Source organism: Pelodiscus sinensis, chromosome 1, assembly GCF_052426305.1.
Source record: "Pelodiscus sinensis isolate ZL-2025 chromosome 1, ASM5242630v1, whole genome shotgun sequence".
Classification (NCBI taxonomy): domain Eukaryota; kingdom Metazoa; phylum Chordata; order Testudines; family Trionychidae; genus Pelodiscus; species Pelodiscus sinensis.
In genome coordinates, this window is record NC_143052.1 from 108,266,606 (window position 1) to 108,284,890 (window position 18,285).

At 41.6% G+C, this 18,285-nt stretch overlaps 1 protein-coding gene across 4 annotated transcripts in view; it reads left to right on the forward strand.

Annotated features, from left to right (window-relative positions):
• DENND5B (DENN domain containing 5B) overlaps positions 1–17,150 on the forward strand; it is a 191,149-nt gene extending 173,999 nt beyond the window's left edge. For all 4 annotated transcript variants that reach the window (XM_089782208.1, XM_075940587.2, XM_075940572.2 and 1 more), the window contains 7 exons: positions 1,955–2,100; positions 7,237–7,355; positions 9,377–9,564; positions 10,841–10,923; positions 11,076–11,202; positions 12,938–13,112; positions 14,196–17,150. In XM_089782208.1, the coding sequence (XP_089638334.1) occupies positions 1,955–2,100; positions 7,237–7,355; positions 9,377–9,564; positions 10,841–10,923; positions 11,076–11,202; positions 12,938–13,112; positions 14,196–14,379 (1,022 nt within the window). In that variant the 3' untranslated portion in view covers positions 14,380–17,150. The remainder of the gene's footprint in view (positions 1–1,954; positions 2,101–7,236; positions 7,356–9,376; positions 9,565–10,840; positions 10,924–11,075; positions 11,203–12,937; positions 13,113–14,195) is intronic.
• The last annotated feature ends 1,135 nt before the right edge of the window (positions 17,151–18,285 follow it).

Here is an 18,285-nt window from a genome sequence, read left to right on the forward strand (position 1 = left end):
GCTGTGCCCTCACACCTCCCCTTCCTGCCCTCATTCCAACCTGTCCCCTTAGGCTCTGCCCACCTGCCACTCTTTACTCTCCACCTGCCCCAAAGTGGCTTCTGCCAGTCACCAAACAGCGGATCTGCTTCTGCTGTGGTAGGTGGGTGCTGAGCCTCCCACAGGTTTTTCCCCAACACCACAGAGTGTTTTTAGTTACGTCAACTGAAAGGTGAGTGCGCACCCATCGGCCACCATGGACGTTTAGCCCACCAAGCTGCTTCAACATTTTAATTGACTCGAGCCACATGTGCAGTTGAGCAGCACTGGTGCTGGCCACATACAGACTCAGAATGGTATCCTCTGCACAGTGTGACCTTGCATGTATTTTACAGGCAAGGTCACTCTGAGTGGTGGAAGCAGTTTTGTAGAGGAAGACTGCTTTGGGCAATTTCACCCTACCCTTTAGATGCCAGTTGGACCAGTAACCTATCCCATCTCACATCAAGGCCTACTGAGATTCCCGTAGATTTTAAGTGGAGCTGAGGGAATAGTGTCCACTGAATTGTAGCACTGTATAATGAGGGTCTGCTTTGTAATATTGCAGAGGATGACAGCTCCAGATCTGTGTCTTCAGCCTGACAACACATTATTAACAGCTTTGCCAGTATTCTGATACACAGGGCTATAATGATAAATTCGAATTATATTGTTTCATTCTTAAAATGGAGATTCAATGAAGCAGGCATTTTCTAAAGTTCCTTATTGCTCTGAACTGGTTTTACTGCAAGGTTAATGCTCCTAGCTTTCATTGCAGTACAACAGCAACACCTGGTGGCTGTTCAGATCAATCACAAATATATTGTTTATGCACAAGTAAGGAAAGGCCTACCTATCTCATTCTCTGACTTGTCTCCCACATTTCCATCTCAGTGTTATACTGGGGTCCATTTTGATCATTTCTTATTTATTGGCTTATGCACCGTGTTTGGTATATATAGCCATTGAAAAATGTTGGCCAGTTTTCATTTGAGTATATTAACTCCAAATGTTGCAAGAGAACACCAAAAAACGTAAAGGATGTTGTTTAAATTTGAAGGACAAAAGACTCTTGATGTCCTTCCTAGCTCTGCACATTGAGAACATTTTGTTTGCAATGACAGAGACTTTAGGAATTGATTGTTGAGGCTGCACTTATACACAAGTGAATAATTGGTGCCTGTGTTGAAACCACCCAAAAGCTACTGTGCTGCACATTAGCTTTAGTTTAACATCATAATTCCTATGATGTGCATTCTAGAATACTCAATGAGTTGACAGAGGATGTATCTAACCCCTTAGCTATCATCAGATTATCAGATATGCCAGACTATTGGAAGGGGGGCTTTCAGGTGTCTGGGGTGGAGTGGGGGGGATGCGCCCCTCGGCGCTAGGGGACCAACCCGGCAGCACTCCAGCTGCTCTGCCCCAGGCATCTCCAAGTCAGCTGCTGCTGAAACTGACCAGCAGCTAATGCCGGGAAGCCTGGCGTAGAGCAGCTGGGGTGCTGTGCCCCCGGCTTCCCGGAGTCAGCTGCTGGTCAGTTTCAACAGTGGCTGACTGGGAAAGCCGGGGGCAGAGCAGCTCCAATGGTCCGGCTGCCCGGAGCACTTCTGGGTTCCAGACGGTGCCGGACCATCAGGAGTGCCGGACCATTGGATGCCAGACCAATGGAGTTTTACTGTACTAAGCGATCTAAATTTGAAATGGTTTTATGACCTCTTTTATGATGTGTGTCTATTTTTCATTGTTCATGCAAACACTGCATGTTGGATACTTTTAAAATTCTCATTTACAGTATGTATTGAAGGATTTTTACTTGTAATACTTCTGAGGTACAGCACAAGAACCAGGTCCTAATTATAATCCATTGTGTAAATCACGCTCTTAAAATGCAGTTGTTTTGATTCTGGATTTTTTTCCTCCCTCGTTTTAGTGATTCCATACAGGAGTGTGATAATCCCTATCAAAAAACTAAGCAATGCCATCACCACATCAAACCCATGGATTTGTGTTTCAGGAGAGCTAGGAGATACAGGAATAATGCAGATCCCTAAAAATCTCCTAGAAATGACATTTGAGGTACGTGCTCAGTCTTCTTTTTCAATATTCAGTTTTGAGCATTACTAAGAAACATTTATTTTGCTTTTTTTTTTTTTTTTTTTTTTTTTTTTTTTGTATTCAGAGCACAACTTTTTAAATAGTTTGTGTGTCCACGGTCACTGTAGACTTGAAATAAAAGCCAGAAAACTAGTGGTTGTAAAGTTCTTATCTTCATTGATGAACAGAACAGATCTGTCTGCTGTCAGAACTCTCTCACTGGCTTTTGCTTACCCACTGTGTCTCATTCATACTACTGGTCCTCATCTTGAACAGCTCTCTACAACTTACCTCAACTTACATCCCTCCTCACCTTTCTTACTATTCTCTGCTTTCCCTTTGCTCTGTCAGTGTCAACAGCCTCCCTATGACATTCTTACCTCCTCTCCTGTCTTAAAGCTTAGCTCCTTGTTGCCCTCGATCTATTTGAGCTCCCTTTGCTGAACACACAAAAAGCTATGGTAAAGGGATCAAAATGCTGATTCCCACATATCTTTAGCCTGCTGAGACCGGGCAAAGTTTACGTACTATGCAGCTACTTGGTAAGCAGCTTCTAGGCATGCCCTTGGTCATACATTTTGTGTCTGACTCTCCTCTTTGCAGTGGGGACTCCACAGTGCAGTTGCCTGAAACGAGTGCCATCTCCCCAAACCTAACAGCAGCTCCTGTATGTTCCCCTGAATCTCACTAAAGGTGAATATCTGCTAGTTTTCAGTTACCTCTTCAGAGTGATCCAGTGACAGTGGTCGTCTAGCCCCTGCCTTGGGCAAACTGCAGTCTGAAACTGCCACTCATCATTGGCAAGAGAGTGTGGACCTGTTGCCTTTTCCTATTACTGGCTGTGTCCCTGCAGCCTTAGCACGCTCAGGCCTTGACTAAGGCCCTGCAGGCTGGGAGTGAGGTCAGGTCGAAGCTCCCCAGCTCTGACTCCCTTTCCCCAGCCCTGCTGTACCGCCAGGAAGCCTCTTGCTCAATGCCAGAGCAAGTATGTGTCGATTCTCCTCCTGCAACCCCAGCTGGACCCTAACTGGTTGCATCTGCCTCAGCTATGGGCTCCATTGCCTGAGCCTTCCCCCAGGGCTGCGTTTTAACCCTTAAAGGGCCAGTACAGGTCAGATGTCCCAGTGCACTATCCAAAACAATACACACCCCATTTCTCTCATTCCTCACTACCGTGGAGAGTACTTTGGGCTTGGGCAGAGTTATCTAGGGTGTTTAGAACCCTTCCCCTGCAGTTCAAGAGTCTTTCCAGCCCAGCTGGCTTTCCCTGTCCTTGGTTAGGCCATAGTTAAAGCAATCCCCTTTTATGAAAGCCTGATCATTTCTTCCACTCTGCTGCCAAAGTTTTCTGTCCCTTGAAAAACCTTCTACCTTTTGCCTTCTTTGAGTCCTTTTTAAGTCCTGGCTTTTTCACCTCTGTCCCTTTTTGCTCTATCTGGGAATTTTCCACACACTCCACTTCCCCTTTCTTGAAGTCAAGTTGGAGAAAACAGCTTCTCACAGCTCCAGACAACCTCCTCCGCATGCCCATTAAGTCTAGAGCACAATCATGACAGTTAATGATTCTACCCTGTCCCTGATGTGATCAGCATGTGCTGTTCATGTCAGCAAGAGGTGGATTTCACACCCCCGTAGGCCAGGTCTACACTGCCGAAGAAAGTCAACCTAAGATATGGAACTCCAGCTACAAAAATGAGGTAGCTGGAGTCCGCGTACCTGAGGTTGAATTTCTGCAGTATTCCCCACTATGGATGTAAATGAGTAGTCAACGACTAACTGATAAGCCTACGCTAGATGAGAGTCAACTACTTGCATTTCTCCACCACCACCCCCTTTCCTCTGTATCAGAGGCAACGGGGTGGGGAGGGGAGCAGGAGCCAGTGCTGTGGGGGGAGCCAGCACCATTTCCACAGTCCCATCTCCCTGCCCATGCTGCTGCCTCTGAGAGATAGCAGCGTGCGGGGAGGCTGCCAAGAAGCAGCCTCTGCCCGTGGCAGGCCTAGGCTCACTGTGGGCAGAGGCTGCTCTGGCAGCAGTGTCCCTGTCTGCGGAGGTCCAGGCTGGCCATGGACAGAGGCTGCTGGACTCGACTCAAGCTGGGACTGAGCAAGCCTGGTTTGGTCCCAGCTCATGCTGGGTCCAGCAGCTATCCCTGCTTTAAATGTAGTAGGAGCCGGGCTGCCTGCCCACCTGGCTCTTACTACATTTAAACTACAGAGCCACAGCGGGTGTAGCTCCCGGACTCGGCACGAGCCAGGACTGAGCTCCTTCCCTTATTGACTAATCATGTAGTTGACTAAACGATCAGTGAAATACCCGCTTCTTAACATCCCTATTCCCCACTGCGAGAGGTCAAGAGAGACTCTCATGTCAATTTCCCTTATTCCTTGTGATCTGATGGAGTACTGGGCTTGACCGAGGCACCATCAGCGTCTTTCGCGGGTCCTTACTAGGTCTGCTAACTCGAACCCCGGGAAATTGATCTCTGGAGTATCAATCTTGGGGTAAGTGAAAACAAACCCTTCGGTCGGGTGGCGAACCTTTTTTGGGTTGGGGGCCGCTGACGCTCAGAAAAATCAATTGGGGGCTGTACACAAGTGGGGGTGAACCCTCACTGACATGGTCCCTGACTGAGAAGGAGAAAGACACTCCCCACGTTCCCCTCACACACCAGAACTTAGGAAGGTTAGCCTAGTAGATTTTGTGTGCTCCAGCCTTGCGGTGGGGCAGCAGTGGGGCTGGAGCACCACCACTGGCTCTCCAGTGTTGGGGGAGCAGGTCCATGAGCCTCAGAAGCCAGATCCACTCAAGCTGGGGGCCACATCTGGCTCCTGGGCCTGAGGTTCCCCACCCCTGCCCTACGTACTTCTATGCTGCAGCTGGAGGAGCTGCAGTTTAAGTAGCTGCTCCTTCACAAGAGACAGCTTGGATTAATCACCTAGTGCAATCCTTTCTGATACCCTAGGTGTGTACTTAGGCAGCTAGCCCGTACCGCTGCTTTTTGTGGTATACTGATGCAAGCAAAGCCATTGTGTGTACATCTCCCTGAGCTGGAAATTGCATGTCCAGGTACAGTGCAGACATACCCATAGAAACATTTCCTGATCGAACAGTTTCATAACTTCTTAGCATCAGATGTAATTAATGCCTTGGTTTCATCAATCAGTTGACAGTTATGGACTGTTAAAACCATTGCATTTGGTACTAGAGTATAAATTTATCATACAGTGTACTAACGTTATTACTCAGTCCTGGAAGCAGCTGCATTGAATGAAACAAACGTCAGAAGGCAGTAGAAATGGAAGGCAGCAAACAGAATGATTTTTTTAAGACAAATTAAGTTAAAAAAGATAGCAGAATATGAAATGAGAGTACTGGATTGGCTACAGCAAAGAAGATTTATGGTGGTGGAGACACTGAAAGACAACAATGGGATGACATAAAAAATACTGCAAAAAATAATGCAACATACAGTCAAGATCAGCCTGACCTAGAGGCCAACTAGGGTATGTTTACACAGCAAAGTTATTTCGGGATACCAGAGGTATCCCGAAATATCTACCCCACATCTTTTGAATGCGTTTGCTATTTTGAAATATAGCAGATGTGGTATTTCACCATCCCTGTAAACCTCATTCTATGAGGGATGGCTCAAAATAGTAATTTATTTTGAAATTTGGCACTGTGTAGACAGTGCCAAATGACGAAATAAGCTCTTTCTAAATAGACTTGAAATAAACTATGCAATTTGCATAGCGCAAATTGCACATCTTATTTTGAGTTTCAGGTGCTGTGTAGATGCACCCTTACTGAGTAAATACTGAGATGTTGTATGTGGGGACATGGCCAAGCTAGGCTTAATGGAGGAACAAGTCTTGGACAGGAATGAATAGCAATGAAGTACTTTTCCCTGTATTGGCAAAGATGCTCTGGAATGAGAGGGACAGGTATCATCCCTCTATAAATGGAATGGTCTCCCAATATGTCAGACATTTTATCATTCAAATCCCTTCAAAAGACCCCACTTTCTTTTTCAATGCTCCTATATTCTTGCCCACATCAGCTGTACAACATTTGTGTGAATAATGTATTTAACAGAGACAATCTCTATGTTGACATTTAAGCAGTGCTGGACCACAACATTTTGGCACCTGAGGGGAGCTCAAATGACGCCCCCATGCCCCTTCGCTTGGGCCAAAACTTTGAAAGGTCTCAATTCTGCCTTCTTCCTGTTCTACTCCTCTCATGGCACTCCTCCATCTCGAGCAGAGAGAATACATATGCATCAGCAGCAGACACAATTTTCTACATGCTGGGTCCTAGTGGCGCCCCCTCCCCCCCACACACAGACTAGTACCTGAGGTGGCTGCCTCAGTTCACCTCATGGTAAGGCCAGCCCTTCATTTAAGGCACTGTTCCATCAAACACTTCATGTGAATAGTCCTGTTGATTTCAATGGGATTGTTTGAAGGTGTGAAGATACTCTCCAGTATAAATGTTTGCAGGATTGAAGTCTTAAATTGTAACAACTTCTGAATAGGAACATGCCCTATATATAGCATCTAGCAAAATGGTGCCTACTCTGCATTGGTGCCTCTGGTCATAATATAATGTAAATATTAAAAAATAGTGCACTGGACTTTATCTGTCTTTCATGGTCATAAACTTTTCGGGGGGGTACTTCATTTCATGAAGGACTAAGCAAATTGGCATTTAATAGTAATTGATAATAATGACTAGCTTCCAGCAACAGAATGACTATTCATATTTACAAGATACTTTTTGAAAAATTGAGCATACTGAAAACAAATTTAATAAATAAAAGCACTTTTCTTGCCTATTTATCTTAGACAAACCATGCTTAACACAGTTCCTAATTATGCATCGTAAACTCTCACTGCACAGATTATAATCTCTGAAAGAACGATGAATTTGTTTTGAGGTCCTTCTGGGTTCCTGTTTTATTCAGTAAGAAACATCAATTATGTGGATACTCAATGTGTTTTCAGCTGTGTTTGCTTAGTTATGAATCCATGCTTCCTAAAGAAAGCATAATTAAACAAAATAGTGAATTAAACTATTGTGGGTTATTTTCTAATCTGTTTCTTTCATTTTCAGTGCCAGAATTTAGGAAAGTTAACAACCGTTCAGATTGGTCATGACAATTCAGGGTTATTAGCCAAGTGGCTGGTAGATTGCGTCATGGTGAGAAATGAAATTACAGGACACACATACAAGTAAGCAATAAGTTTTAAAGGTTCTAACTTTCTAAATCTGAACTATTATGCAAACAAGTGACTTGACTTAGACCTTAGAGATGCTCAGAGATCCTTTTAGGTTTTAAAAGCTATAACTGAAGCTGAAAGATGTAGTTAGAAATACAAGGGGAAGTTTGACAGTATGAGATTTTGTTAGTCTGCTGAGACAGAGCAAACGGCATATTTCTAAAGTACTTATCACCATTATCTCTAATAGTCAAATTGATAGGCTTATGTATGATGGGCTTATGTCTGTCCAGCACAGCTATATATAAACAAATTCATTCCCAAAAGCTTGGACAATTGATTTTAAAATGGTAGCTGGCCAAAAAAGAAAAGCCATTAAATGTCTAAAGATTTGAACAGGAATACAGAAGCACAGCTTTAAGAAAATGAAAGTTGTTCAGATGGCTGTGGATGTGTATTCTGCTTACGTGTGCACGTGTCCAGCGTACCAGTGCCAGAGAACTTGTTTAGAAGTACCCATCAGTTGTCACTTGTGCCTTCTCTCTGTTGTAGCCCCTTTCATGTTTATACGGATTATCACCACCTGACATGCCCCATTTCCTTTTCCCTGACCACAGTTTGATTTGGAGCGTTCAGTGTGGTAACGGCCTGATGTACGCCTTTTCCCCATCCTCAGACTGAATCTGCACCCTGCCAAACTGATGCTTATTGTGCCAGCTTGTTGAAGATCATGTTGGTTCTCTGACCTTTATCTATCCATCCAACTGACCGGCCAAATCAGAGCTGGAAGAAATCTCAGGAGGTCATCAAGTCCAGCCCCTTGCCCAAGGCAGGACCAATCCCAACTAAATCATCCCAGCCAGGGCTTTGTCAAGCCGAGACTTAAACACCTCTAGGGATGGAGATTCCACCACTTCTTTAGGTAACCCATTCCAGTGCTTCACCACCCTCCTAGGGAAATAGTTTTTCCTAATATCCAACCTAGACCTCCCCCACTGTAACTTGAGACCATTGCTCCTTGTTCTGCCATTTGTCACTACTGAGAACAGCCTCTCTCCATCCTCTTTGGAACCTCCCTTCAGGAAGTTGAAGGCTGCTATCAAATCCCCCCTCACTGTTCTCCAGACTAAACAAACCCAAATCCCTCAGCCTCTCCTCGTAGGTCATGCGCATCAGCCCCCTAATCGTTTTGGTCGCCCACCGCTGGACCCTCTGCAGTGCATCCACATCCTTTCTATAGTGTGGGGCCCAGAACTGGACACAATACTGGACACAAATATCTTCCACTCCGCTTCAGTATTCAGTAGTGGAATCGGGTGGAAAGGAATTGAGTAGGGTTCAGATGGAGCTGTCCTTGCGTAGGCATGGGAGGGTATTTTAGGGTCAGAGGGGATAAGCACTACCCTGATAGATACAGCTAAGCACACCTTTCTGGCTTTGGTGCGCTGGCTGTGTGCACACCTGAATGGAATATACATCTGCACCCACATCTCAAAGAAAAAAGTTACAGTATAGATAAGTAACTGTCTTCTTCATTGGGTATTTTAATCTGAGGTTTTACATTTACACACTTTCATTTTGTATATGTAGAATCTAAAAGAGCCCCATCATATACTTTTTGTGTAACACTCTTCTGTCTTCTATTGTCTAATGCTTTCATACAAGCTTGAAGGTTTTCCTTTTGATTTGACAAACGTGGGTAGTTTTTCTTTGTTTTTAATGGAGCTAACGTTAACATTGCTATGTCTTAATTACTTTTTTGCAGTCAATAACATGGATGGCCAGCACAGCTTTGATAAGAGATAATTTGTTGGATAATCAACAAAGTGAGGGGTGTCACTTTTTTTTTTAAAGACACTTTTTCCATTGCTTAGAAATAGAGGGGCTTGTTTTTTTTAAGTGGCAGTTTGTGACTCCAAAGATTATTTCCCATCAAATAACAGTGTTTGGGTGGGTCATAGCTGACGCTTAACTTTGAATTTGAGTTGGAATCATACATTAGTTGAAACTTCTCTGTTGGGGGCATACCACAGGTTCCCGTGTGGACGATGGCTGGGGAAGGGAGTTGATGATGGCAGTCTGGAGAGAATTCTTATTGGAGAACTGATAACTTCAACGTCAGATGATGATCTTGGGAAGCAGTGCCGTACCCCCCCTCTACAGAAATCCCCAACCACAGCTCGCAGACTGAGCATCACCTCCCTTACAGGAAAGAATACAAGTAAGCCCAAGCCATTTACAGTGCTCACAGCTATAACCCTGATGATAGTGACTACTAGAAAATAAAGGCATGTTTAACAGGATTGTAACTGCTAAAAACTAGGTTTAATCTGAAGGCATAATTCTTTCCAGCCCTGCCTCTGCCTCGGATTTGCTTGCTGACTTTGGTCAAATTACTTAATCTACCTGGATTTTCCCGCTTGCCCAGTGGGAATAAAACCTGTCACTAAGAGCACAAAATTCTGAGGGTTATTGTAAAGTCACAAGTACTAAATATTTTTATTTCTTTTACTAGTGTCTCTTTTTCATGCAAAACATAGTCTAAAGAGAGCAACATGAAACCAGTGCTGCGAACCATGCATGCAGCTCTGTGCATGTCTTCAGAGCATTTCCTCAGGGGTGGGAATTGCAATGCTCAGTGATTCTAGTTGCCTTTCAAGTCACATGAGGCCTCTGCTTTTGATATGTCGAAGGCCCATCAGTATTTTAGAAATAAAAACACTGAATTGTATTATATTGAAAAATTGGAAAGCATTTGGAAAAGAGCTCTGAGACTGAGTCACGGTCTGGAACATGCTAAAATGGGAGATTAAAGAAACACTATAAGCACTAAGCAGCTTGTAAACATATTAATAAATTACTTGATGACATCCTTTAAGTACCTATGTAGAAAGAAGATTTCTGATAATAGAGGACTCTAATATAGCAAGATCAAATGGCTGAAAACTAGAGCTAGGCCCATTGAAACCAGATACAGGGGGTACTTTTTTTTTTTTAGCGAGGGTAAGTAATCATTGGATAAACATACCAAGGAATGCTATGGATTTTCAGTCAACCTTGAAGTCTTTTAATGTACATTAGATGCTTTTTTTAAATGTTATGCTCTAATTCATCAAGATGATGTGGATTTGATGCAGGAATTACTGGGTGATGTTCTTTAGCCTGCATTATACCGGAAGTCTAGTTGAACTCTTAGCAATTCAAGAGCACTTCATGTGTGTGTGTGATGGATAGAGATTCATTAGGTGAAATAAATTATGTATAAACGCAAGTCTGTGGCCTGTGCAGTTTGTCCAGCAATATATTGGATTAGTTTGATGTCACCTACAGCTGAAGGTTGTATGTTTGTTACATGCAAATAACTCCATGAGCTTTCCCTGTATAAAAGATAGAATGTTTCCTGCACGTGTGAACTAAGTCTAGTTGTCTGTGTTTGTTTAATGTGTATTGTCTTAATATTGTTATATTCAGCAACTGTGTTTTCCATTAATTTACAGAACCTAATGCAGGGCAGATCCAAGAGGGAATTGGGGAAGCTGTGAACAATATTGTGAAACATTTTCACAAGCCAGAGAAAGAGGTACTTGCTATCATTTCTGTAATTAGAAGAGGAAATGAATGTAAATCTTTTTATAACCAGAGAAATGGGGATCTGTGTACCAATAACCCATGTTAAACCTGGGCTTTGAAGTTCATTGTACTTAAGAATGGTTGTATCTTTTGGTTCCCTAGAGGGGCAGCCTTACTGTTCTACTGTGTGGTGAAAATGGCCTGGTTGCAGCACTGGAGCAGGTCTTTCACCATGGATTTAAATCAGCTCGGATCTTCCACAAGAACATATTCATCTGGGATTTCATAGGTAAACTGATGCGTTACGTTGGGATGAGAGCAGAGAAAGGATTAAAGGGAAATGGCCACAAGTGCGCATACCTCTGTCTTTTACCTCCGGTTTTAATAAGCTTGGGCTCCATTCCATTTCTACAGGACAAGTTTCTCGAGATAACCCTTTAAGAGTGTTGTTTGTACAGTGTTCAGTGAGACAAAAACAGTCCCTGTCCTGAGCAGCTTTCAGTCTAAGACAGGCACAGATTAGATGAAGTGAACTGGAAAACCCAGGTAAGATGACAAGTTGGGACATGAACAGGGTTTTTTTCTGCGTCGCCAACACACACGTAATGCTGGGGTGGAGTGGGGAGGGCTTTTAACTGATGTGAGCTAATAATGTATTTTAGCCTAGTAGAAGTGGGTGTTTTAGGAGGCATTTGAAGGGAATGGCTGGCACAATTGGAAGTGGGGCAGTTACCCAAGCAGAGGGGACAGTGTAAATGAAAGCAAAAGGACAGGAGCTAAAGAAAGAAACAGTGTAAGGATATGCATAATTCTAAGATGTTTTATGCAAAATAGGTCTTGAATTGTATCAGTCTTATAGTTACAATTTGTTCTATTTAGGTGTCTTGTTTGCTGCATGTATCATTCTGGTATGTGAAGTTAGAAATATGAAGCATGAGTCTTTATAGTTTTAAATGTGCTAATGAGAGCCATTATTGGTGCCCAGGAAGCCTAATGGCTTGGTGATCAACTTAACGACTTGTAAACAGCTTTGTTTGTCCTATAAGTCCAGAAGGTGGTTGATCTAGAAAGACATGTGACCATACCACTTGGTACTGAAATCCATTTTGAGCCTGGTGTTTTTCCATGGGAGTGGGGATGCCAAACAAAAGATTCCTGCCCTGGAGGAAAGTCTGTTTAAGGAAAATAGGAAGCTATCAGCCCTTTATATTTGGCACTTGGAAACTGCCTGGCACACCCTAAGAGAAAAAAGAACTTGAAAGAAGTCTGGAGGCCCAGATCAGAGTAAGAGATCATCTCTGTCTTGAGGCTTGTGCCTGAAATAACAGCAGCTGTTTTGGTAAAAATTTGCGTGTATCCAGTTTCTTAGTGAATTAGCACTAGCCCTGCATTTTTTGTTCATTTTTATTTAGAAATCTATTTTGATCTGTTTACAAGAGAAAACAACCACTTAAATCCTACTTTTTGTACTTAATAAAAACATTTTTGTTTACTGTCAGGCCAAGTGTAAAAAATTGTTACCTGAGGGGAGCAAATGGTGTGCATCTCTCTTTCGTTGATAAAGGAGGTGAATCCTCATGAGCTTTCCCTGTGAAAACCTTTTACACAGAGAAAGATGGACTTATTTGGAGTTGGTTTCCTGGGTGTTGTGCTCTAGAACTGTATCCTCCCAGAGCTGAAGTGATTCAGTGTCTGCATTGCTCTACAGGGGGATGGTAACCCTGGCTCTGTGCCTTTTGTCTGAGCGAGACCAGAGGATCTGGTCCACAAGGACAGGGAGGTGGAGAGCCCTGAGAGCAAGAATGCAGGCATCATTGGCATGATCAGCACAGTCCCAAGTGGTCTTCCATGACCACATCCTGTCACACCCATGTTTCACCCTATATTGATATATAGTATCTGTGAGGTAGCTTTTGGCACATGCTGCCTTTTTCTAATGGCTTTCTTTGCATAGTTGTAAGGTGCTACGGTAGCTTCAGGGTGTTTCCTATGAATCATGGCATGGTTTTACTTTCTCTCCCCAGAGAAAGCTGTTGCTTACTTTGAAACCACTGACCAGTTTGGGGACAATGAAGAGGATGTCTTGCTTCAGAGATCATCTTGCAAAACATTCTGTCACTATGTAAATGCTGTCAGTTCTGCACCAAGGAACATTGGGAAGGATGGCAAATTCCAGATCCTGGTTTGCCTGGGAACTAGGTACAGATTGGCATCCTTCACTGTGGTGTTCTCTCATGTTACAATGTTGTTCAACTGACTGTTCTATCACTCTTATTGGACACCTTCATTGACCAGCTTTAAAATATCTTGGACGTATCACTTGTCCACTTTTAAATAAATGCTCTTAAGAGCAGAGGAGAAATTTAAGTTAGATGTATATTATTCTTTATGATTAGTGTATACATTTCTGCAAGTCATTTTTTTCAGTTTTAATGAAATTCAGGTTAATGCTGGGAAATTGTGTGCATGTCTGTCTTTAAGTGATTTTTACAGAAAGCACAGGCCTTATGAGTTCAGCATATCCTCAAAAGAGGAATCGGTCCACTTTTTCTTCCTCCACTCTTTTTAATAACCTAAACGAAAACAGCACATGTCTATTTTTGTCTTTGAAAACCTTTTGGGATGGAAAATCTGCCCTTCTTAATAAGATTCTTGTGTACTTGTATAGATATCTCTTCCTTTTTCGCTTCCTTTGTCTTATGCATCTAGATATTTTTATTTTTTAAATTACATTTCACGGATATAGAATTCCCTGGATTTTTCTTTCATTGCTACTAGCCTGGAAATTAAACTGCTTCTTTTCCCATGGCATTAATCTGACTTCTTTGATCTCTTCCCTGCCTCTATTCTCCTATGTCAATCCTCAGCAAATTAAAATAATTATTTTACCTATACTGTGGTCAGAGATTTATACTGAAGCACACTCTAAAAGTTTTAGATGGTTTTTTCATTGACCCAAATATAATAGTGTGCTTCTGTTTCTCCGAATAGAAATTCAGAAATAGTAAAACGAATTAACATCTACTGAAAACTGGAATGGGGCACTTCTTACTACATGATTTTATGTAATGTCTAAAAACAACATGATATTCACCTAATTGGGCCTCCAGATGCCACTGCATATAAATAATAATATAAACAGGATCCCACTGAAATAGGAAGCTTTTAAGTGCAAATGACACATGTCACATATAGAAAAATTGATAATGTGTTCTGGGATGTGTTTTAGATTCAGTTCTACTGGACAATATATTGCATTAATTCCACTGTTCTCTCTGATAGGGATCATTTGCTTCCTCAGTGGATTCCATTATTAGCAGAGTGTCCTGCCATCACAAGGATGTATGAGGAGAATGCCCTTCTGCGGGACCGCATGACAGTGAATTCCCTCCTCAGAGTCCTACAGACATTACAAGATTTCAACATCATCCTAGAAGGGTCACTCATTAAAGGCGTGGATGTTTAGCATGGCTTTGAAGAGAACTTCACTATTTCTCTGCTCAGCAAGCAAATGAAAATTGGGGACCTGTTAGAACTTGAATGCTGCGGTAGTGGATCACTGTAAAGCAAAAGCACCCTGTTATTGGGTAGCAGTGGGAAACCCAGTTTACACCAGATTCTGGACTGTCCTAAAGCTGCAGACAAGCTAAAATGCGGTATTGTAGTTTATTTGAAACAGAATAAAAATAGAGTATTTTCATGTGTTAGATGTGTGTAAATATGTTATCTTTAAGAAATTATATTACTCTTAAACTTTTTTCTTAGACAATGTTCTTGTGCTGAAAATAAGTAGCTTACAATTGTGGGAGGGTGGGGGAACAGGGGTGTTGCTGCTTGATAGCAAGGAAGAAGCCAGTCAGTGTGTAAATACAGTGCAAACTCAGCAGGGCTTTTTTCAGGTATTGCAAAGGAACACAGCAAGTAGCAATGTGTAGCCATTGCTCTCATCTCATTCTTGGAAATGTTGTGAATGTATACTGTTTACTGTACATGGTTTCCCCTTATTTTGTGTTTTAGATCCAAACCTTTCCATGCATATAAGCTGTGAGTCGTCATTATTTAAGATCTTTTGTGTAATCTTTATCAGTCAGCACAAGTTTAGGTGCAGATGTAATGTTTAAATGCTAGACATGAGGAATTGTTGAACCTCCAAGAGAACCTACCAGGATCTGATATCTGGCTTGGTTTGGGGTTTGTTTGTTTTTTTTGTTTGTTTGTTCTTTTTACAGTACCAGACTATATTTGAAAAGTGTCAATAGCTTGATTTGTCATTTTGTCCCTGTTCAGTCAGGTTGGCTGTCTGCTTTTGTCTGTAGGTGAGGACGTACTGTGAGAAGTTTCTGCTTTTATAGATTTGTTGAAGAACTTGGTTCAGAAGATTTAAAAAAAACCAAACTCTGTTTCTGTTTGAGACACACATGTTGCTATAGAGTCACATACACCGACTTTGCTGTGCTACAGAACTGTTTCAACCAGTTGTGATATACTGGCAAGTTACTAGTCTTCCTTTATCCTGAAGAGTTAGTGTTCCTAGGAGGCACAGGATCACTTTTTGCTTTGGAATTATTCAGCTATAAAAAAAAGAGGCAAGGGGAATTGGTGTCAAGGCTTGTGTCTCCTACTGTTTCAAACTAACAATGTGTTAAAGAAACAAAAATGTCACAGACCCAGAACTTGGATTAACTGGGAGCTGCTGAAGTTGTGCATGGTAAAATAAAAGCTAGATTATTTAAAGCCAGGTGGGTGATAGCAGGCTGAAAATATTTGAGAAGTATCATTCCATTTTCCTTCCACTGAGATTAGATTTATGCAAAGCTGGGAGTATGTTAACTCTCAGCCATTATTAACCTTCAGCAGTGGTTCAAAATCCTTTTGTTTGTTTAACTGGTTTAATCAATTTGATCACAACTTACTTCTTCAGTGGATGCCTGGGGACATCACACAGCTTGGTATAAATAGTCTTTGCTTGGGGGAGAGCTCCTTTGCTAAAATAACAAATTACATTGTAGGTCATAATTGCAGTGCGCTACAAAAGATTTTGGATGAATTTTGAACAGTGCTTTTTATGTCTGGAAAGCTAAAGTGTCCCCCCTCCCCCCCCCCCAAATACATATAATGAAGAGGAACAAGATCCAGAAAATGAAAGGCGCTTAGAAAAAAATGTTTCTTTCCTGCTTGCATGTTGCCACCTTCAGAACAGTATTAGAAAATGGGCATTTTAGTCACTGCTCGCTTGTAGATAAAGTTTAACATATCCAGTGAACTATGGTGAGGCAGGATGAAGATACTGCTCCTTCAGAGTATTTGAAAAAGATTAGGGATAAAGGCAGGCTGAGGGAGGTGGAGGCAAAGTGTAAATTAGATAATACAAACGTATTAAGTATTGATAGAAAATAGCACTAGCTTTTGCAAATTATAGTAGTGTAAAGCACTGTGGAAGATACTAGGTAGAAGGATTCACCTCCCAGGCTGATGAAGCTTATGCATGGTCTGATGGTGGTATACTCTCTCTTTTTGAGAGCTTATAAGAAATAACCACTCTGCTAGCTGCTGTCCACATGAGCAGTGCTTGTAACAGCATTCATTTTGGTGTCAGGAAGGAAGTCCCACCCCAGATCTCCTGTAAGGATGAAAAGCAAACTGATGGCATCCGTCTTACTAGAAGCAAGAGTTGTGGTGCATGAATAGAAGGCTGACTAAAAGAAAAGGAGCCCAGGAAGGTATCTCATCTGGTCTATATCATTCTCTGCTTAGCAGAGCTATTTCAGTATCTGAACATTTATTCAAATTGTTATCCTCAACATGGGAGGGGTTCTTCATTGCTTCTTGATTTAACCAAGGGCACAGATTTTACCAAAACAAAATTGTTCAGAATCTATCAATCTGCTCTTGCTTGAATTGACCAATGCCATCCAAAATGTTCTATCCAGGACCACAGTCTCACTATTGGTGTTGTGGAGAACTGATCCTGGGAAGCTATGAACAATTCAGTGGGATTGGATTAGAAGCCACATCTGTACATTAACATCTTTAAATCATCAGAAGGGTGTGTTTTAGGATGTCCAAGCCACTCTAGCTAGTCAACAGATGATATGGCCAATAAATGAAAATTCATCCCTACCACTTGACTTTTTGAACGAATTATAAACTATTGTGTGATGCTGAGAGTTCAGAGTTTAAATTTTCATTATTTGCTAACCAACAATATAATGTCCTACAATTAGTGTTAATGTTCCCTCCCTCCCTCCCACCCACCTGACCTCCCATCATCAAAATTATCTTCATTGCACCATGAAAAATTATCCATTTTGTCATTGATCTGTTGGCTTTTTGCAAGTAGATTACATTTCCTTTCCAGAGAAATCTGCATCCTCCTAGTTGTGTTTTCAGGTTTTTTAAGTACTTACGGCTGATGAAGATAAGTAGCCATGACACTGGACTACAAGAAAATTAAGTGGAAAATGTGTAGCTTAGGGTACAAATGAAAATGGAGGTGTCTTTAAAAGGCAGGCATAGATGGCAAGGACTGTCCATAGCATGAGAGGGGAAGGATGACTTAAAGGTAGTCTTTTAAATCTAAAGAATAAATCAAAACCTGTCTAACTAAAAACCTTAAATATGGATTTTTTTTCCTTACAAACTAGATAAAAGAACCCATAGTATTTCACTTAACACATGAGTGCACATGGAAAAATTTAACTTGTGAGACGCATTTATTTTGTTAAGCTTCACACCACATGAATGATATGGGAAGAACATTATGTCTAAAATTCCCTTGCATGCAATAAAACACTGGAGGTGCCCTAAGGTATTCTGAAGCATGAGGCACAGTTGAGTGCCTCTAATCCCTAATTCACTAGTTACTTGACATCCTAGGGGGTATGGTTCTTTACAATGAAATTTTATTCTTTCATGTATTTTTTAGTAGATTACTTCAATAATTGGAAACTGTGAGGTTTTGTCCTGTGAGGTCTACAGAAATCATTCTAGTTCATTAGAATGGTGAGAAGCCAATCTCTTAAGCTAACACAATTTATACTTCAGTATTAAAGCACCTTCCTTGGTTGAGAAATGGAAATTTTGGAAAGATCAAAGCCCTCTGACACCTACGTTTATTCAGTTAACTCTTTAACCATATATTATCTTTCTAGTGTCTGAGTTCTGCATAGTATTACTATATTAACATCAGTACACTAGATTGAAAGTCAGAAAATCAAATGCATCACTGAGTCTCTATAAAACATGTATTTATAATTCTCTGAAACTAACTGGATTCCATTGTGTTCAGTGAAAAATCTGTTTGCTCTGAGCTGACGTGAAATTAGTTTATCTTTATTCAAAATTATCTCTCTTTTTAAAGTAATGTTGATGG